Source organism: Panthera uncia, chromosome C2 (genome assembly GCF_023721935.1).
Source record: "Panthera uncia isolate 11264 chromosome C2, Puncia_PCG_1.0, whole genome shotgun sequence".
NCBI lineage: Eukaryota > Metazoa > Chordata > Mammalia > Carnivora > Felidae > Panthera > Panthera uncia.
Genome location: NC_064810.1, coordinates 118,940,712 through 118,962,870, shown reverse-complemented (window position 1 = coordinate 118,962,870; position 22,159 = coordinate 118,940,712). Strand labels below are relative to the sequence as shown.

Sequence of the window (22,159 nt, the reverse complement as noted above, 5' to 3'; positions counted from 1 at the left end):
AGTCCTTCTCAACATCCCCCACATGGCCACAACAGCTAAAGCACTTTCTCATGGTCAAAGAATCCAGTAGTTACTCCCATAGGTCCTTGGACACATTAACCAAATGGCTCCAAGAAGTGGCTACTAGGGGATGGATAGAAGGAGCAGAGGGCATACCAGCTCTGGTTTACCACTCCAGGAAATCCCTGGGACAGGAAGTGGGCATTGGCTCCCCATTTCAACACTAGGTGTTCCACACCATCACTTACTTGGTCTACTGAACTCAGGTGAGTCTTTACAGGAAGATACCTTCCTTTCTGGGCATTAACATTCAAGTGAGTGCTTCCTCAGCCATTTCCTAATGTCTCAAGACCTGGCCCCATTGTATGGTCCCCAAATTGCTCTGAACCCTTCTGTACCTTCTTCCTATCCATGTGCCGACCATGTACTCTGCTTAGCCTGTTGGAATAAAGGAGATAGACATTACTGAGAGCTCCTGCCTCTCCCTGAAGCAAGCAGACTGCTTGAACAGGTGCCGAGGGGCTATTATGGTTCCTGAGGCCCGGAACCTTGACATTCCGTTTGAGGCCTGGGAGCATCGCATTTTGTACTCATCACTGCAGTTCTCACTGATCCTGGTTTGGTGTAAAGAGAAGTTAAGAAAGCATCTTCCCCCTCTGCCCCCCCCCCCCCCCCAATGTATTCAGGCCAATAATTTTTTGCACTTTGAAGACATTATTCTTTGTGCTACAATCTTCTCAAATGACCTTAAAAAGATGTACAATCATAGAAAAACCTTTAAAATATCTGACACATTTCCATCACAGGTGGGACAGGTGGTGTCCATGTACCGAAGAGTGCTCCTGGGAACACCACCTGCAGAGTGGGGAAGCAGGAAGCTGAACCATGATGCAGTTGTTGGAGGAACTGCCCAGCTCCATGAGGAATTCTGTAGTTGGGAGGGTGCTTCAGATACCCCAAACTGGGGCAAGGAGGCTAGGCTTTAATACCCTCACTGGCTGCATGTGGGCATAGCTTTGGGAAGGGTAGCTCTCTCCTGAGGGCACTTCCTGGGGGACTGAAAGGGAGTGTCGTGGTCTAAAGGGAGCTGGGCAGCAAACAATATCCACTAACCCCCCATGGGCCCACTAATAACAAGAGACCAACATCATTTAAATGATTTATTTTTTCTATAGTACATCTCATTCAAATCATAGGATAGTCTGACCCATCTTTTTTTTTTTTCTCAAGCACAACTTACACTCATCTCAGATGTTTTTTCTTTCTTTCCTTTTTTAAATCTTACAGGATGGATAAAGATACACTTTAATGGACAAAAACCATCACTCAGAGTTTTTAAAAATACAGTTTCCCAGGGTCCACTCCCAGAGCTTCAGTGTCCGGGGTGGGTCCTAGGGAGGCAAAATCTTAAAACTCTCCCCATTAATTCTGCTGCAGGTGGTCCTTGAACCATCCTTAGAGGAAAACTGCCTAGGACCTGTCTGTTATCTGTTGGAAGCAATTTCAGGAAAAGGAATAATTAAGTATACAGAAATAGCTCTTCTATAAAATTTCCATATAAAAATAATAGTATTTATTTACAAAGTTTGAGATGCTATAAAATAATACATCATATTAGGTTAGGTACTTCAATCTAATAAAGTCTACATTAGACAAGTCAGATGTGGTGTCTGCATTTTCCCCTTACTTCTCTTGTTTAAACTGCTTAAAGCATGTGGCACCACAGTGTTTCCTTCATGCAGAAAAAAAAGCAGACCAATACTTTCTGGAAATAAAACCCAACAGCACATGATCAGAGTAAAGCATCTCCAAACGAAAAGTTGAACCAACTTGTGATTTGGGCTCACAGCCTCTTTTTTTTGTGTGTAAGTCAGGTGTGGTGGTGATAAACCAGATACCTCAGGGAACTCAGTGCTGAATCATGGTCCTCAGAGCTCAGGCCTACCTACCAAGCAGCCAGCACAGCTGGCTGGTTGCGAGTTCTGCTTTCAGGACACTGAAAGGCTGAACCTGCCATGGTACTATGAGGAGAAAGAGAACTACAGTGTGCTCAGAGAAGTCTTTTAGCAGAAAAGTATCTGGGTCCTCTACATTTTAGTACAAAAAAAAAAAAAAAAAAACCTTTGAACTCAGTCATGAACGAGCAAAATAAAGAATCAGGCCATTTGTTATTAGGTGGTGCCTGGAACGCTGAAGATGATGCATGGTAAGTGCCAACATGGTGAGTTTGAAGCGATAAGGGGTTTTAAAACCCAAACATGATCTGGGGAAGTTTCCTGGTCATGCTGAGACACATAGACAGAAACAAGCTAACGTGGTACAGAAGGGTCCACTGATAACCCAACCTCTCAAGCCTCCTACCAATGACCATCATGCAGGATGGTCTTTGCTCGTGAGGAATGAATTTCTTCCCAGGTGTGAGGTCTAAGCCTGGGGTCTTCCAAGTTGAGAGAGGCCCAAAGCTGACACCATTGCCTCATGCTGGGGACTTGTGGGTGGAGTCCCACTTCTCCTCAGCTGTTTAGCACTTGGTGTGACAGAGGACTGGTGCTAATCCAAAGGCTGTTTGGAAGGACCGTGGTGAGGGTGTGGTTTTCAGGAGGCCGTGTGGCCCTCAGCGGAGGAAGACATTCTGGGTTGTGGTACAGACTCTGCCAGATAAGCTGAGGGATGTTAGGCAAGTCAAGCTCTCAGATTGTTTCTATGAGTGGGGTGGAAGAGATGTTCTCTTCCATTCTGAGACCCTTAGTGGAGAATGGGGGAGTCCGGGTCCTCTGTTTCATCTACACTGGCTTCCAATGCAGCTATAAGCTGGGAGGCCCAAAGTCCAATCTGCTGCATTAGCAAGGGGTGAAGACAGCATGGACTTCTACAGCCCTTTATGTAAAGCAAAGGCTGCGTGAGAATGATACAAGATTTCACCTTGACTGAGAGAACAGCTGCACAGAATGCACATAAGAAACGAAGATACTTTCTGCTGTCTTAGTCCTATCACGAATGGACACCTGCTGCCATCTAAGTTTCCGTACTTGTCAGAGGTCCCCAAGGCATAATGGGAGGGTCAAAGTTTTGTGCCCCCCACCTTTTCTTCTTTAGCATGGAGTGAATGTAGATGTGTGGGGGGAAATCTCAAAGGTTATGGGAGTGTAACTTTTCAGAGATACCTTGGAGGGGCTAGTTCCTGAGAAAGATTATAATGTATGTGGGTATTCAGTTTGAAGTTTTCTTAAAAAGGTAAGATCTTAATCAAACATCAGACTTTCCCCTTTGGAGTAATAGCGTGGCTTGAATGAAGTTAAACTAACTGAACGCTGTATCGACTGTGATTTAGAAGGCAGGGAGGCACGTTTCTGAGGGTCAGACATCATGGTGCAGGCCCCTGACACACACTCCGTGGGTCTTTGATAAATACACATTTATGGCCATCAGTGCCTGGGACCAGTGCCTTGGGTCATGAAAATGGGGAACCTATTTGTGAAAACATCCTCAGGGAGTCTGTGGCTCCACTAAAGCCAATCCACATGCAGAGTAAAAGATTACCTTTTGCGTATCTAATATAAAAAGAAGACCTTTACGTATCCAACAGCTTGAAAAACTAGAAGAAAACACCTAGAGAAATGATTGCTTTTTTACGGTATAGGTTCCATTGCCAGCTATGGAGCTAATAATGAAAACGTCCTGGATTAGTTAGAATCTTCTCTTGGTCTATGGATACTGTTGGTAGCTAAGTTTGGTTTTCTTTTAAATCTTAAAAATTCCTTAACAAACTCCAAAACGTATGCTTCAACCTGGAATGGTGTGACTTTGGAATTCGGTAGGGATTCCAAGTACATGTATGGGACAGAGTGGTGTGGTAAGAACATACAGAGACGTCAGTCTTTTCAATTGTCTGACTCAGGACAAACGTCACTTTCTCAGGGGGGCCTTCCCTGGCCACCCCCAGGCAAAGTGGCCTTTCCCCCACTGTCTCATTACCCGGTCATATTTTCCCTTAGCACTAATCATTCTCAAATGTTTTCTGTTCTGTCTTCACTCAAATACCTACTGGAGGATTCAATCTTGCCACTCACTGTCCCAACTCCCACCCAGTACTCCCAGCTAAGGAGGCACAATCTTAACGTTCACATCAGATTTGTTGGGTAGAGACCCTTCTTCCATAGGCCTGTGGATAGGGAGCCGGAGAGGTATTTAAAGGGCCCTTCCAGTGAATCCCTGATAAAGTTAAACAGGCTTCTCTCTGAGTGTGGTTATGAGAGAAACAGCTCTGGCAGCTCCCTTCCTTTGTAACTGCCCCCAGGAACAGGCACTGCTGCTGCGTTCTGACTCCCCGGGGCCGAAGTGATACCTGTACTTGCAGCAACACTGTTGTCTTTTAAAAAGAGTCATGGCAGGGGCGCCTGGGGGGCTCAGTCGGTTAAGCGCTGAATTCCGCCCAGGTCATGATCCTGCACTTTGCGCGTTCAAGCCCCACGTCGGGCTCTGTGCTGACAGCTCGGAGCCTGGAGCCTGCTTCAGATTCTGTGTCTCCCTCTCTCTCTGCCCCTCCCCTGCTTGCACTCTGTCTCTGTCTTCCCAAAATAAATAAACATTAAAACATAAATAAAAAAGTAAAAAAGTCGTGGCTTAGCAAACAGCCGAGTGATAGATGGCTAAAGTGGGCCACGTCTTTGTGAAATACCTCCATTTTAATTTTCTGATAGGAGCTCGTTTGCATTTGAGGACTGACCGTGGCTTTATTTTTCAAGTATGGCAGGGTTATGATTACAACTGTTAAATTTTGCGAATGAGCGGAGTTATCCTCTTTCATCCTGGTAAGATAGCAGACATGTCGTACATCTATAAAGAATTAAACTGAAGGAAACAAAAACTGTGGACATGATCTGTGAAGTCTTCCAGGGACAGTGCACATCACTGAGGTGAGGAATCACTGTGTTAGCACCTCCATTCCTGCCCCCTCCCTGACACCCGCTCTGATCATAAGGCACAATTCACATCAGCACTTACTAAAGCTGTTTTCATCACATGCAAAGATTAAGTGGATGAGACAAATTCTTAGTGGGTAGGGTGAAGGGAGGCTTGGGCAGGTACCCGGGTGCCTTCAGCACTGCCGTGGACTCTGGCAGCGTGGCCTTCCCACACAAGGGTCAGATGTGGCAGGTCTGGTGACCCCTGTACAAGTGCTGAAGGAAACAGGAATTTACTGACTGAATGCTACTATGCACTTGAAAGGGTTAATAGCTGAACTGACCCTTGAGGAGGAAAAGGCCTCTTAAACTCCCCAAAGAGTAGAGTATGACCAGCACCTTCGGGAGGGGTGTGTGAGTGCGTGTGTGTGTGTGTGTGTGTGTGCGCGTGCAACCCCCAAGTGCTACTCCTATAGAGAATCCTGGATATGGTAACAATCATTTCCTAACATTTTGTTACTTTGCTTTCTAAATGGAATTGTGATTAAGTGCTGACTTTTTCAAAAATCTGTTTGTGGGAGACACAGAAGAATAACAGAAGTTATCTTTCTAAACATGTCAACCTACTTTTCTGCTCAGGCAAGGCTTTACGCCAACATGTACTGGAGACCACGGTGCGGTGCCAACAGATGTCCTCCGTGGTAACCGAAACACATTATCGAGGGACGGAGATCACCTCCCACCAAAGAGCACACACTTATGGCCAGCGATGGGACACTAATAATGTTAAGAGTCTTTGGTTGCTTAAAAAAAACAAACAAACCTGTATTTTATCAGTTTAAAACACTACTGCAGCAGAGACAGAGAAAGAGAATAGAGAAGGGGGTGGTACCCCAAGAACTCCAGCAAGGACTTTGCTATTTGGTGGAGGAATGATTAGTGTACCTATCACAAACACTGATGTACAGGCCTTGGGACCTGTACACCATATTTTGAAGACTGAAGAGCTGGCTGTGGCCCTTTGCTCAGGGCTCCCTCAAGTATAGGGATGCGGGTACTAAAGGGTCAGTAAAGGAGGCGGCAGTTTGGAAGGAAACTTGGCTTTACCCGCCCGTGTAGCTGATGGTCTTCAAGTCAGAAGTATCTTGGAGGCCCTCGGGGACCTGCTGCAGCCTCTGCAGTATTTCGGACCCCTCCCATCCACCCAGACTGAGATGCCCCAGAACTCAGACTGAGACACAATTCTCTAAAAGCTGCCTCAATCTCTCTGCGCCCTTGACCCCTCTTGAGTTTGCACTATGGCTTATTTCTGACAGAATGAGTGCTGTCTCAAAGAACTTCAGTTAAAGCTGCAGGTCCTTGTGTATTAATTTTCATGGCCTTAGTAACAAAATTTTAGGTCAGCCAAATCTTTCACCGCTGGCTCACTCTAAGCAGAGTGGCAGAACTTTAAGAAGGCATCTGTACTTCCCCCATGGATTTAGAAAAGAACTGATTTGGGATGGGCTTGGTGCTGGGCCCAAAGGTGTTAGATGCATAATCCAGAGGCATATCCAAATGAGTTGAGTCGAAGTTATTTTCCATTATTATTTGCTCTTCTCAAGGCCTTAGTGTGAAATTAAATCGAGGTTAGGCCATGCTGGCGGAATATTCACTCCCCTGAATATTCAGAGGGGCAGGAACTGTGAACACACCAGTGCAGTATGCCCAGCGGCATCTTTGGCTATGAAATAACAAACTGTATACCGCACTGCTATAAATCCAATCGTTTGGAGTGATCAACATTTGTCGGTGTCCCTGTGAAACGGTGAATTATCGGGTTAATGTGAAATGCAATTTACCCAGGAATAAACCCGATAAGGTAATTTTGATGAATGAAAATGTACAAACGGTGACATGTACAGGAGAACGTTGCTGTTCATATTCTTGAAACAGACTTTAAAGACAAGTAATGACGTTTGGTTCATGTTCACAAACTGCACATCGAGTGGAATCATACAAGTACTGCAGGGAACTAGAAGCAAGCAATTCGGTCACAGGAATCCGTCTGTTTTGTTTTAAATGAAAAAGCTATATGAAATGCACAGCTTTGATTAAAACTATAGGTACAATTTCCTTCTCTGTAAAACTCCAGATTTAGAATGCTGGCAAAGGCAGTGCTGGCAAAGTATTTAATGCACGTGGAAATGCTATTCTATTTTGGCTTCCAGAAGTAGCCCTAAAAAATTCTATGCACCAATGCATTGGCTAATAATGATCATTTCCGTTTTACTATAAATTATTCTACATGTCACTTAAGTACTTAAGAATCAGCGCTTGCTCCTTTCTAGAAGCCGTCTAAGGCAGCTGATGCGTAAAGCACATCAACCAGACTTTCAGCTGGCTCAGCGGTTCAACCTGTGCTCCTCACACCACGAGGACTGCCACCTCCGCCCTGCGCTGTCCCGCTCACCCACACTGGGATCTTCTCACGTTCATTTCTGCTTGTAAAAGGCAGCCCAGGCAAGGAAGAGAAACACGACAAACATGATGTCAAGGACTGTTCATTACAGCAATCCTGATTCTAAGGAGGGTTACGTGGGTGTGGGGGGAACACAAAGACCCCACCTCGTGGAAGATAAACGAGCTTCATTCATGCTGCCAATTCCTTAGGGACTGTCCCCTCTATCACCTCAGAAAACCGCTTTGTCTGCGGTGTGATCTATTGCTCTGTTGCTTAAAGTTCTCGTTCACGCTATGTTAGCTTTTTTCATCTCAATCCTCTCAGCCTTCACAGAATTTGCTTATTGTGTTTCCCTAGTTTTCACTGAACACACAGTGCAAACAAAGGCAAAGACTGAAGCAATCATTTCAAAAACAAGAGCTCACACTAAAAACACACATGAGCATCAACTAGTAAAACGTGGGTTTTCTCCTGGCTTTATTCTGGGGAGGAGGAATCCTCCTCGTCATCTTCCTCGTCTTCGTCATTGAAGGAACAGGGGGTCTCGCCTCGGGACTCAGAGCAGTGAGAGGCCGCACTGCTGGACTGGTGACTGTTTGGGGCAAGGAACTGCCCGGTTGCTAAGGCCACTTCAGCATCCAAGCACAACCCTTGGTTTACGCTAGCAAATGATTAAAAACACAGAAGCTCATTAATGTGGCAAATGTTTTAAGCACTGTAAAATGTAGGAATCAAAACATGGGAAAGGAGGTGCCACTGGGGAGTTCTGCCAAAAGCTGCTCGAGACCTGGGACGGCAGTGACACCTGCTCTCCCCCACGGGGAGGGTCAGGGCCGCGTGGCTTCTCTTCCTAACCCTGAAAAAATACGTACCTTGATTGGGACAAGGTGGCACCAGTGGTCAGGTCTAAATTTGAAACTGATTGGGTAGAGTTCAAAAGTAGTCCCTGATTTAACCAAGAAGGTCCTGTGGAGATATCTACAGGAAAAAACAAAAACAGAAGATGTAGGCACGCTGAGAGCTCTGTGGCTGCTGCTGTTACAGTCTTTTTTTTTTTTTTTCAACGTTTTTTATTTATTTTTGGGACAGAGAGAGACAGAGCATGAACGGGGGAGGGGCAGAGAGAGAGGGAGACACAGAATCGGAAACAGGCTCCAGGCTCTGAGCCATCAGCCCAGAGCCTGACGCGGGGCTCGAACTCACGGACCGCGAGATCGTGACCTGGCTGAAGTCGGACGCTTAACCGACTGCGCCACCCAGGCGCCCCTGTTACAGTCTTAAAGAAGCACAGACAAGTAAGGAGACGAGCCTGATTTAAATCACAGCTAGGTAAGTCTCCTGCCCCGGGGAGAACCTAGGTTTCTTCAGAGTGGAAAAAAAGAAATTTCTAGGACATAAGAACAGGAAGAAAATACAGGAAGGCAGACTACAGTGAGGAAGAATTCAAATTAAACCAATCACAGACACCCATTCTTTTTTCTTAAATAACACCTGGAGAGGGTAGCTCAGAGTACAGTGATTGCTGAACTATTCCTGGACACCTACTGGCCTCACCACCAAAGACTCTGGTGTTAAAAGTCAAGCCAGGAGCGGGTAAAAAGGAAGTCAAATCAGAAACAGGTAAAGAAGGACACACACACACATGTTTGCTAAAACCCCACTGTACCATCTTTTCACATGTCCCTGAGTGAACTCAGGGCTATTACTCATCAATGATCCATTCTTTATCCTGGTATCCTTGGCTTTATAACTCAAACAAGCCTTTATTTTATTTTTTTAACATTTATTTATTTATTTTGAGAGAGAGCGAGAGAGTGTGCGAGCAAGCAGGGGAGGGGCAAAGAGAGAGAGAAGCCCAAGTAGGCTCCAGGCTCAGTGTGGAGCCTGACACGTGGCTCAGTCTCATCAACCACGAGATGATGACCTGAGATGAAATCAAGAGTCGGACACTCAACTGACTGAGCAACCCAGGTGGCCCAAACCAGCCCTGCGTTAAAAGCCCTTATGTTACGCAGTCACATTTTTAACGAGGGTGAGACAGGCAATACTGTTTTAGTCTGCAGAAAAGTATATCCTTGCAATCTTATTTTCTGTGCATATACCATATTTCTCCAATCACAACCGTGATAAATTCTTATTGTAATTTTATTTAATACTTGTCACATTATCCAGAACATTAGCTCAAAGAAGGCAGTGACTGGAACATGTAAGATCTAAATGTTACTGAAGGCATGACATGAGTATAGTCTCTTCCAACAGTAAGTTTACAAAAGAGGTGGAAGAAATAATAAAAAATGTATTCCTAAAAAGAAATTCTTTGACTTACATGACATTACAAAATAAGACTGAATGTATACTCAGAAAGTATAACTTAGTAATGAACGTTTATTAGAGTTAATTGAAATTGTTTGGTAATTAATTATTGTGCAAAAACAACAACAAAGCAAAACAAAAAAGCCCCCCACCACTCTGTGGACTGGGATTAGGAACCCTGCTATCCTTGTACTGTCTGACCAAGTGAGAGGCTTCCTATGTAGGAAAAAAGGATACTGAATGATTAATTTTAGAATGGCTGTGTGAACCTTTTCTTTAGAGGCTAAGGCAGCTGTGGAAAAAAAAAAATTCAATTCTAAGAGGAATAGCAGACTTTAAATATATTAAATAAGAACAAGCCTGTGCAAGATGAAATTAAAGCCAGAATCCTGTGGTGAATATTAATTAGTATATATGGAAACTTTGTGTCAGAAGACAGCTATTTACTTGTTTCCAAGTGCATACCACATTAAATTTTTCTTTTTCACAATGGCTTTGAAAAGCCTACATTTCTTTCACATTATCATAAGATCCACACAATAGTTCTCACAATCTTACTCAAGAGCCATTCTGTCCCTTTGCACACTAAAGGCACACATTTCTTCTTTTAAAGTAACCAGAAAGTCTACATCCCGGTCTGCAAATGAGGTCACAAAGAGATCAAAACCACAGAGCCCGCCTAATTGCCCTGTGCCTTTTCACTGAGAATAAGTTAAAATAAAGTTCTGGTGATTTATTGAGTAAGCTCTTTCTTCAGACCCTGCTGGACTGCCAGTATGACTGGGCTGCTAATAAAACAGCAGGGCCTACTCTGGGGTTGGGGGGGGAGGAGAAAGGAGCATGGGGGGGGGGGTGAAGATATGGAGCAAGTTGACTGAGGGGCAAAAGAAGGGGTCACACTTGCAGCAGGTGGATGGTGCCAGTTTTAAGAACCAAATCCAACAGAAGCCAAATCTCAATCAACAAACTCTTGTGTTTTGACCAAAGGGCCAAAACCATAAAACAAAATAAGAATGATGGGCACCTGGCTGGCTCAGGTGGTAGATCATGCAATTCTCGATCTCGGAGTTGTGAGTTTGAGTCCCACACTGGGTATAGAGATTACTTAAAAATAAACTCTTTAAAAAAAATAAGAACTACCTCTTTGCTTATATTTGATTTAATATACCTTAGAGCTAATATTACAATGCCTTCAGAAAATGATGTGACATTCTAGGTGGTAATACTGAAGGAAACTAGCAAAAAGCAAAGGCAGAAAGCATTGTTTATGCATCCAAATTATATGTGCAGAATATACCACAGTCTTAAGAATTACAACAATCATAAAGATTTCTGAATCAGTGAAAAAAAATATGAATTATAGAACACGCAAAACATACCGTTTTTGTTTTCTAGTACACTCGGTACACTCTTTTTATTATTATTTTTTTAATGTTGATTTATTTTTTGTTTTTTTTTTTTTAAATTTTTTTTTTTTAGCATCTTTTTTTTTTTTTTGTGGGAGAGAGAGACGGAGCATGAGCACGGGAGGGGCAGAGAGAGATGGAGACATAGAATCCGAAGCAGGCTCCAGGCTCCGAGCTGTCAGCACAGAGACCGACGCAGAGCTCAAACACATGAACCATGAGATCATGACCTGAGTCGAAGTCGGATGCTCAACTGACTGAGCCACCTAGGTGCCCTTACTCAGTACACTCTTAAAGCTCATAATAATAATAATAATAAAAAAAACCTGATGCAAAAATGGGCAAAAGATCTGAATAGACACTTCTGCAAGGAAGATACACAAAGGGCCAATAAGCACACAAAAAAGGTGCTCGACACCATTAGTAATCAGGAAAATGCAAAATAAACCCACAGTAAAATACTACCTTTTGTCTACAAGGACAGCCATAATAAAAAAGATGGACGATAACATCTAAATGAAAAGTATGTGGGCAACATGGAACCCTCATACACTGCTGGTAGGCTTATAAAATGGTACAACTGCTTTTGGAAAATAGTTTGGCAGTAACTCAAAATGTTAAATATAGAGTTACCATATGACCCAGCAATTCCACTCCTAGGTATACAACCAACAGAAGTGAAAATTTATGATCACACAAAAACTTGTACAAGAATGTTTATAGCAGCATCATTCATAACAGCCCCAAGGTGGGAACAATCCAAATGAATACCAATTAGTGAATGGATAAACGAAACACGCTCTTATTCATAGAATGGCAATAAAAGGGGGGTGAAGTACTAACACATGCTACAGCATGGATGAACTTTCAAAACATAATACTATGTCAAAGAAGTCCATCACAAAGCCTACATATTTATGAGCCCATCTATATGAAATATCCAGAATGGACAAATCCGTAGTGACAAAGTAGATTAGTGGTTGCTAGGGCTGGGAGGAGTGGGGAGTGTGCTAATGTGTGTGGGGTTTCCTTCTGAAGTGACAAAAATGTTTCAGAATTAGTGATGACTACACAACCTTGTGAATATACGAAATACCACTGAACTGCACGTACCATTGAATGGTGAATTTTATGGTAGGTGAACTAAGCCTCAATTAAAAAAAATTAGGATACCATTTCACATCCACCTGATTGGGAAATCAGAACACTTCCATTCTGTAGGTGAGAATGTAACTTGTGAAATCAAGCTAATAAGGCTCTGGCATCATCTGGTACAGCTGAAGCTGCAGGTGCCTCTGACCCAGCAATCGGACGCTACACGCGGGCATGCGTGCACTAGGTTATCGCTAGAGGAAGGTTCAAAGCAGCACTGCTTCGGAACACCAACAAATTGGAAACAAAACTAAAGGCTTATCACCAGTAAAATGAACAAATCAATCATGGTATAGTCATAGAATAGAATTCTACAGACCAGTAAAAATCTATGAATTACAGCTACATGAAATCATGTGGACGGATGAAAAGAACATGATGTGGAGTGGAAAAAACCCCTATCTCTAAAGAATGCATCACTATGATCCCATTTACATAAAGGGGAGAAATAGGTAAAACTGAACAATAAATGGTTTCCAATTTATTATATGTTTGTATCTCTAAAAAAAGCAAGTGATGATAAAAAAGAAATTTAAGAGAATGGTTACATTTAAAGGGGCAGGGAAGGACACAGAATGGGCTTTAATTTTCTATGAGGAAGGTTTTAACAGGTCGGGGTTTGGCATTTAATCAGGGACAACATGTGAAAGTGTTAATTAACATACCTGTGATATAACCTTCTAACGCCTTCGGCACCAGTGATTTAGCAAGTTTCAGATCCTCTAGAGAGCATTTGCCTGACTCCAGGCCAAAGGACATTCCCATCCGCTTCAGTACTTCTATGTCATCATGGATCTCAAAGGTGTTGTCAAAATTAAAAAGATATTCAAACCTGCATCAGAAAACAAAGTTAGAATGTGTTTCAGTGGCATAGAGGACATCTGCACAGTGCTGTACTCTGTACATTATATAAAAGAATGAGGGCCTAAATTCATCCTCAGTACTCGAAACTTATCGTTCAGAGCAGTAAGAGTCATTCTGCTGTGTTCAGGGGAATGACATCTCAAATACACCACTTGCCCAATTAAAACAACTTTCTTATGATAGACAATAGGAGTCCATAACCTTCAGCTCTCATTAAGCTGCTGCAAACAGGGGTCAGAAACTTTGGTCTAAATCTAGCACTATTCAAAGTTGCCTTCAGCTTTTTCAAAAAGGTAAAATAGTAAGAAAGCCTTTCCAGTTTAATATAAGACATCCCTACTATGAATTGGCCTATATTCGGTTTGAGAAAGAAAACCATTTTGAATGCTTACTTCATGTTCACGAATCAAGTGTTAGCTGTACCATACTTTAGACAAGTAATAAATGGAAGACTTTTAACAAACGAACCCAAACTCAAATCCTGTCTTAAGAGCCTAAGAAGTGAAATATCTTAAGGAAAAAGTACCACATAAATATATAGCACATTTCCCCAAATGTTCTTGAAAATTACCAAATCAGGAGGCCCGGCTACCTGATACATGCTTAAAAAAAAAAAAAAAAAGGTTAATGTAGGAGAACACAGTCCTTTTGACTCCTGGGCTTGGCCCAAGGGCACCTTCACCTACAGGCCTCAACCCTACAGGGACAGAGTGCAGATGAAATGTTTTGGGACAATGGTGGGTTTATGCTGTCATAAAATTCTTAATTAAAATCATATGAAGGTAAAAATTATTTATGCTAGATTTTAGATCAGGGCAAAAATTACAATTGAAAGTAAAATGCCATGTTTAAATAATCTGAAGTATATAAAGCTGAATAAAGGACATTAACAAATTTTCATAAAAAAACCACAAAACACAGAAAGTCTTAAGTGTGTGCCTGTCATAGGGATGACCCTTGGCATAGGTTAAAAACAAATGGCTTTGTAAATTTAATCCCCTACATGAAAAAGCCTCCAGGCTAATTAAGGGGGAAAGACTGCATCATCAAAGTAACTGAAAGACAAGGCTTTAGGGACCTACCTTGAATAACAAGTTTCTACAAGCAGCTCAGAGCCTCTTCCCCTTACTCAGGGAAGGGCTGGGCAAAGGCAGGAGTCAGTAACCACCCACGGATGGAAATCTTACCAGGCCCTAGCCTGGGGTGAACAGAATCTATAATTCCCTGAGACCAATGGTTCCCAGATATTCCTGCTACCCTTTTTAGACTTAGAAGACTAAATGATGAAGAGAATTTAATAATCCCTCACAAAACAAGAGGTAACTGGAGAGAGGAAGTAGAATTCTAAGTTTGTTTCTCCTAAAAATATGTTAAACATTCTTTAGGAATCTCAGTTTTATGAGAATATGTTAACACAGTCCCTTTAGATGTAGGTTTTTGTGAAGATTTACAAGTGTGTGAATAACACCATCATGCACCATTTACTGAGCAGTGGGCTAGGTCCTTTAAGACTTTATCTACAACTTTTGAAAATCAGCAAGTTAAATACTGTAATTCTTACTTTTGTGGAAGAAGCACCAGATCTCAGAGAGTTTAAAAAACTGTAGCTAGAGGAAAGACTGAAAAATGGAGATTCTGACTTCATAGCCTACTGGGTGCCTATTTCTAATGGGGTCTAGGGTCTTAACTATCAAATACTTTTGAAATCCCTGCTCACTGTTTTTCTTCTTTTTCTTTTTGGTACCTTCTTATTTAAGTGACCTAGAATCTCTGTACACCATCAAGATAAACAGGGAAGCAACACTGCCCTAGAAAAGAGTGGTAAAGACAAGGCCAAGCCCAAGGGCAATGCTGTAGCTCAGAAGAGACCAGAGGTCCCAGTCTCCGCGGACAGTTTTGGGCCATGCCCCTGGTACTGATGTAATTACTGAGCCCTCTTTCGCTTTCAGATGAATCCCAATTTGGTCAATAAGTTACATACTGACTCCTTGTAACAGCAGCTAATATTTATAAAGGGCTTGCCTTGGGTCAGATCCTTTATAGACAACAAGGCCATCATGTGATAGAGGCCTTGGAATCATCCCCTTTAGTTCTTCAGAAAACTGCTCGGAAGCAGCTAAGTGGGGGGAGCCACAATCCACACTTGGATCTATCGCCCTCTACACCCTATTCCCTTCACTATCTCAGGACCCCGGTTGCAGCCTAAAGTCCACTACTTTTTCATGAAGGGTAAAATAAATTACAAACTAATTCTTAGCAGTACTTTCTAAAACTGCTACTTCTCACTTGCTATGGTAAGTATCATCAATCTTAGTTAAAATGTAAAAACATTACAAATAGAACTACCATACGATCCAGCAATTCCACTTCTGGGTATATATCTGAAGGAAATAAAATCACTTTTTCACAAAGACATCTGCACCCCCATGTTCACTGCAGAATTATTTACAATAGCCAAGAGACACAAACAACCTGACTGTCCACTGACATACGAATAGATAGAGAAAATGTGGTGCATGCGGTGTGGCGGTGTATACATGGAATATTTGGCCATAAAAAAGAAGGAAATTCTACCATTTGCAACAATGTGGATGGACCTTGAGGCATTATGCTGACTGAAATAAGTCAGACAAAGAAAGACTGATACTGTATGATTTCACTTATGTATGGAATCTAAAAAACAAAAATGAACTCATAGATGCAGAGAACAGATTGGTGGTTGCCAGAGGCGGGGGTGGGAAGTGTGTGAAATAGCTGAAGGTGGTCAAAAGGTATAAACTTCTAGTTATAAAATAAATAAGAAAAAAAGAAAGCAGAGAATGCATCTAGCATTTTCATGTCCATTAATTAATAAACAGAAGCACACTCAACTACGATACAGCAAAACAAAGAAACAATTGCTTTAATGCCGCACGCTCATGTACAGTATTTCTACAATAAACGAGGAAAGTGAATCACCAGTGACCTTACCTTGTCCCAGGCCCTCACGCATGGTCTACTTTCAGGCAGTTACTTGCCCAGAGTTAGCACATAAGCGTACATATGTGCACATCTTGCCTGGGCTCCAGGCTCTATTATGTATCTAGCATGGGCAGAACGGTGCCAGGCACATGAAAGGGCTGCAGAGAGTGAGTGAGGAAGAATGCTCCATGTCTGCAAAGGTGTTTCTCGTGCCCCAGGAAGTCAGCCTTGGAGGCCTCACATTAGGAAGTACACCCTTCTTTATGTTGCAAATGATGGGAATACATTACCAGGAGGCCGGCCCTACTCTCTTCCCCTAGTTCTCCACTCACTTGTCACTGGAGATGCTGCAATCTATGACTGTTTTCCTGCTTGTATTGATGATTATAAATGGCAGCTGAATGGTGGAGTTCAGAGCTGGAGGGCCCTGGTTCTGCTGTTCATTTTGCCGATTTCTCTGAACCAGGTTTTTGAAAGCGATTTGCTGTAATGATCAATAAAAAGAATATGGTCATTTGATGTGGATAAATGAGTTAGAACTAAGTGAATTAAAATAAATGCATTTAAGAAATAGTTTAAAATTAGAGTATTTAATAAGGCCTTCCACCTATGAGTTCATTAAAATTAAATATTTAGGAAAGAAGATTAGAATGATCTAACTCAGATACATTTCAAGGGAAAATTACGTTTAAATGATGGTGAACATCATCCTAATGTAAATAATGGGGCCCATGGTTTCCACCATCCACAGAAACAGGATCTTACAAATCTGGGAGAGCCCCATAGCGCCTCCAACTCAGAGTGACGCAGAGAGAATGACGCTAAGTTGAACTTACATCTTCCATTTATCTAACACAGACTCTTGGGAGTTTAGGGTTCAATACAGCTTTTAGACAGTCTAGCTCAGGGATAAAGCCAACTATATAAAGCCACAGCATCCTTTCTTCACACGAAATCTATGGGACACCCACTATATAAAACCCACTATATAAAAGTAGCATTGCTCTGGCTGGTGCAGTGGGGCAGGGAGTCCAGAACTCAGCTGATCTCTGCCCCCGCTCACCCTTTAGGTTCCTAGGGTACCTCCACAGACTCCACATCCTCAGGGCACAGCTGGAATCTGGGTCAACCAGCTCCCCACCTGACATCTTCCAGATGAGAAACTGAGGCTTAGCACTTATAAGATATATCAAGGCCTGAACCTTTATACTGAATCTTACTGCCACTTTTAATATAAGCATTACTTGCAAGTCAAAGAAATGAATGTCCATCCCACTCCCTTTTAATAAGGCAAATGTATCATAGAATTCCACAGCTAGAAAGACCACGCAATTCAACTTTTCCGTCTGATTGTGAAACAGAGTGGTTTTAAATGCTCCTAAAGTCAGATCCATTCATTCCATCAGTGTGTCCCATCTTCTCACCCAGTAGGGATGAATTTAAGGTACTTTCTATGTTTCAGCAATCTTATCCTAGGATTGTTGATCTTAGGTTTAGAGCCTTAACAAAAGTTTGATTAAGATTATTTTTATCTTAGGGGTGCCTGGGTGGCTCAGTCGGTTAAGCCTCTGACTTCGGCTCAGGCCACAATCTCATGGTTCCTGAGTTCGAGCCCCACGTCAGGCTCTGTGCGGACAGCTCAGAGCCTGGAGCCCGCTTCAGATTCTGTGTCTCCCTCTCTCTCTCTGCCCCTCCCCTGCTCATGCTCTGTCTCTCTCTCCCTCAAAAATAAATACACATTAAAATATTAAAAAAAAAGAAAGGGAACATTTACTCTTAAAATGCACAAAACAGATGGGACACCAATTTATTCTAGCCCCAACAGTGTGTCCAAAAATCACTATCAATATCAACCACTATCAAAAAACTATCACTGTCAATACTATCAAATGTTACTTCGGTCATACCCCATTATTTTCTGCTGAAGAATGAGGGCTGTTTTGTATTTATTGCTTAATTTACTTAATGTTGAAAAGAATATGCTATTACTGTAAACCTGAGAAAAAGAATGAAATGTCTGCCCTTCCTCCAATGCCATCAAATGATGCTGTTTGGAAAAATTTCCCAGCAGTTGTGTGGCTTAAAGAAACTCCCATGGTCATGTGACTGCAGATACTTCTGGGGCTGGTTGAATGCAGTGTTTCATAAAGTGGATTATGAACGCATCAGGGATGTGGGACCCGATAGGGCAGCATCGGAGTGGCTGCTGCGCTGTGGGGCCATGGTGCGCTACCACAACCAGGAGAGGTGGCAGAAGGACTACAACCACCTCCCCACAGGACCTCTGGACAAGTACAAGGTTCAGGCAATTGATGCCACCGACTCTTGTATCATGAGCATTGGATTTGATTACATGGAGGGCCTACACCATGTTGAAAGAATAAGGCTACGCAAGTGTCATTATATCAAGGATGACTATTTGGAGAAACTTGGTAAACTTGAAAATTTACAAAAGAGCGTATTGGAAATGGAAATAATTTCATGTGTGAATGTCACAAAGGCATCATTGCTTTATATCACTCAAGAAACCTGAAATATTTACTGTTAAGTGATCTTCCTGGAGTAAGAAAAAAAGAAAACCTTATCCGAGCCTTTAAGACAGCACTGCCTTCTCTGGAACTAAAATTAGACTTGAAGTAAAATAATCATATTCAAGAAGTATCGTATTTCAATATAAAGTATCATTTGAAATTGTTGATCCTAAACATCATAAATACTCTATAATCATCAACAGACCCTAAGGATATCCAATCATGACATTTCAGAAGCAGAGTCCATCATGTAGAAAATAAATATTCAGACATGACTCACTGAAGTTACTAAGTCGGAAGTAAAAATATATGTACATTAAATCCTTTTAGGAAAAATGGAAACAAGGTAGCAGTTTAATTCTAATATGTTCCTCATTTTATATAGAAATCAGTACAGTATGTAGATACTGACAGAGTTCTTTAAAGTGATTTAAATGTGCAACACAGATATTCTTTATTGTATTTTATCAGTAATTTATGTTAATGTTACATTTTACTTTAAAGCTATTGAAGCATGTTACTATAAATGTATATTTATGAAAAACTGAAAGCTAAGTTTCAGATTCATTGATGGATTATGAAAGGCAGTCATTGGTTGCTGAGGCATCCATATTGCTTCCCAGGATTTGCATTCATTTCTCATGATCCTACATTCCTTTGTTCTTTATAACCTACACCTTTCTCTGAACGAATAGTTTCTAATTTGTCTATTTTGTAAGCTTAGTCGGGTGTTTTATTAAAACTAGACATAAATATCTGGCTGAATTCAAATAGTTTTGCCAACTGCAGTAGAACAAAGGAAATAGTCATGAAGACCATACTTTTTGCTTAAATTAAAATATTGATTTAAACCAAAAATTTTGACATGCCAATTAGAAACTAATTTAAATTTCCCCATATATGTTGGGTACTGTTTCCTATGACTTCAAGGGACATCAAAAAGAAGTATAAACACAAAATTCAATTTATATCTAGAAAGCAGTGATAAAGAATATCACAAATAGGTAAAAACAGATCTTTATTTTCACCTGTCTGAAATGGCCCTGGTTCTATTATTGTTAATTATAGGCCAACTTGTCTGTAGATTTCTGTATGTCTGGTTCTTGAATATAAACTATAAGGTCTTGAATAGAACCTTAGCTGGAAACAATTTTAAAATAAACACTGTATGATGCAGAAAAAAAACAAAGAATGAAATGTTTGAATACTTCTGCCTAGATTTTCTTCCCTTCTACTAGAAAAAGCATCTCAGGAGATTCTCTCATACTTTGCCTAGCTTTGTGGCCCTAGTGCCACGGGAGGATCTCAGTATAGGAGAGAATACAAACAGTAAGAAATAAGAGTTATTATGTATTTATCACTCACTGTTCATTGTTATGTACACTGAACAGCATCAGAGATTTTTCAGGTGAAGAGAGCAGTAATAACATACACAATGTTACTTTGATAGAAAAAAGAAGAATCAACTCCCATTTGTTTTGGACTGATTTCCTTATTTGTTGCCCTTTGATTGATTTCCTTCAGCCTTTTGTTCTTTTCCAGGCTCATTAACAGCAATTTCAGAGGCTGAACAGTTTCAGGTGTGTTCAGACATTCATTTTGTTGTGCACTATTACCAGGTCCTGGAAAAGGTTTCAGGGCTGGTAAGGACAATTGTATGGATGAGAGCAGGATATCTGGATTACTTATAGGTGTAATTTACTCAGGCCATTCCTCTCCTACACTTCCAAGGATAAATGAGAGGTGGTGGCAGGTAAGTAGAACTTACCTGTGTCACGTGAGGTCAGTGAAGTGTGACATTAACTTCTTAAAAATCAAGCTAGCTTTGCCATGGCAAATTATTAATGTTCAGGCATGTGTTTAATTTACTTTCTATGACAACTTCATGAATGTTATTTGATGAAGGAGAGAAAAACAAAACACTAGCAGGAAATAAGCTGTATGTCTGTCTACCAGAAGACCAGATAGTACTTTTTCACTTGGGCACCTGGGTGGCTCAGTTGGTTAAGCGTCCGACTTCAGCTCAGGTCATGATCTCGTGGTCCGTGAGTTCAAGCCCCGCATCGGGCTCTGTGCTGACAGCTCAGAGCCTGGAGCCTGTTTCTGATTCTGTGACTCCCTCTCTCTCTGCTCCTTCCCCCACTCACATTCTGTCTCTCTCTCAAAAATAAATAAACATTAAAAATAATAGTGTTCACTGTACAAAGATAGGCAGACGAAAAAATATTCAATTTGATTCTTTTTATTTTTTTTTAAGTTTATTTATTTATTTTGAGAGAGAGACAACAAGCAGGGGAGGGCCAGAGAGAGAGTTCGGGGCTCAAACTCACAAACTGTGAGATCATGACCTGAGAGTAAGTCAGATTCCTAACCAACTGAGCCACCGAGGCACCCCTCAACTTCATTCTTTATGAAGGCTATCTAGGGATGTAAACGTCCCACATACCTGAGGGTGATTGTGCCTAGTACCATTCTTACTGATAAATAGATAATTACAGGCATACTAAAAAAAAAGGTTTTTTTAGTAACATTATGTCAAAAAGCAAGCTCCAAAATGTTCCATGAAGGTTTTGAGGAAATCTAAAGAAGACATGGCACAGAGGTGAGAGACTGTGAGCTAGTGGGAAACAGTGCAGCGACAGGGACAGCACAGGCAGTTGGGGAGAGAAAGTGACAGTGTGGGTTAGAAGCCAGTGCCTGGCAGGCCAGATCTCAGAAGGCAGAATGCCACAAGGAGGAGCACAGGAATAAACCGTCAGCTTTCAAGTTTGTTTTTTATTTTCTTTTAAGCTGTAGAACACTCTCTTCAAATTTTTTTTTCAATATATGAAATTTATTGTCAAATTGGTTTCCATACAACACCCAGTGCTCATCCCAAAAGGTGCCCTCCTCAATACCCATCACCCACCCTCCCCTCCCTCTCACCCCCCCCATCAACCCTCAGTTTGTTCTCAGTTTTTAAGAGTCTCTTATGCTTTGGCTCTCTCCCACTCTAACCTCTTTTTTTTTTTTTTCCTTCCCCTCCCCCATGAGTTTCTGTTAAGTTTCTCAGGATCCACATAAGAGTGAAAACATGGTATCTGTCTTTCTCTGTATGGCTTATTTCACTTAGCGTAACACTCTCCAGTTCCATCCACGTTGCTACAAAGGCCATATTTCATTCTTTCTCATGGCCACGTAGTACTCCATTGTGTATATAAACCACAATTTCTTTATCCATTCATCAGTGGATGGACATTTAGGCTCTTTCCATAATTTAGCTATTGTTGAGAGTGCTGCTATAAACATCGGGGTACAAGTGACCCTATGCATCAGTACTCCTGTATCCCTTGGGTAAATTCCTAGCAGTGCTATTGCTGGGTCATAGGGTAGGTCTATTTTAATTTTTTGAGGAATCTCCACACTGTTTTCCAGAGCGGCTGCACCAGTTTGCATTCCCACCAACTGTGCAAGAGGGTTCCCGTTTCTCCACATCCTCTCCAGCATCTATAGTCTCCTGATTTGTTCTTTTTGGCCACTCTGACTGGCGTGAGGTGATATCTGAGTGTGGTTTTGATTTGTATTTCCCTGATGAGGAGCGACGTT

At 41.7% G+C, this 22,159-nt stretch overlaps 2 protein-coding genes across 13 annotated transcripts in view; one reads left to right on the top strand and one right to left on the bottom strand.

Moving 5' to 3' along the window:
• Positions 1-311: 311 nt before the first annotated feature.
• The window catches only part of TFDP2 (transcription factor Dp-2), a 189,420-nt gene continuing 167,572 nt past the window's right edge, over positions 312-22,159 (bottom strand). For 11 of the 12 annotated variants that reach the window (XM_049629769.1, XM_049629776.1, XM_049629767.1 and 8 more), the window contains 4 exons: positions 16,376-16,527; positions 12,884-13,050; positions 8,220-8,325; positions 1,148-8,008 (listed from right to left, as the gene is read on the bottom strand). In XM_049629769.1, the coding sequence (XP_049485726.1) occupies positions 7,825-8,008; positions 8,220-8,325; positions 12,884-13,050; positions 16,376-16,527 (609 nt within the window). In that variant the 3' untranslated portion in view covers positions 1,148-7,824. Of the gene's footprint in view, positions 439-1,147; positions 8,009-8,219; positions 8,326-12,883; positions 13,051-16,375; positions 16,528-22,159 lie in introns of those variants that run through there. The other variant, XM_049629770.1, reaches the window with a different exon arrangement.
• Positions 17,865-18,673, top strand: LOC125921975 (ATP synthase subunit s, mitochondrial-like). The gene has a single exon (XM_049629780.1). It carries the CDS (start codon positions 18,052-18,054, stop codon positions 18,574-18,576), a length of 525 nt encoding a protein of 174 aa, XP_049485737.1. The 5' UTR covers positions 17,865-18,051; the 3' UTR covers positions 18,577-18,673.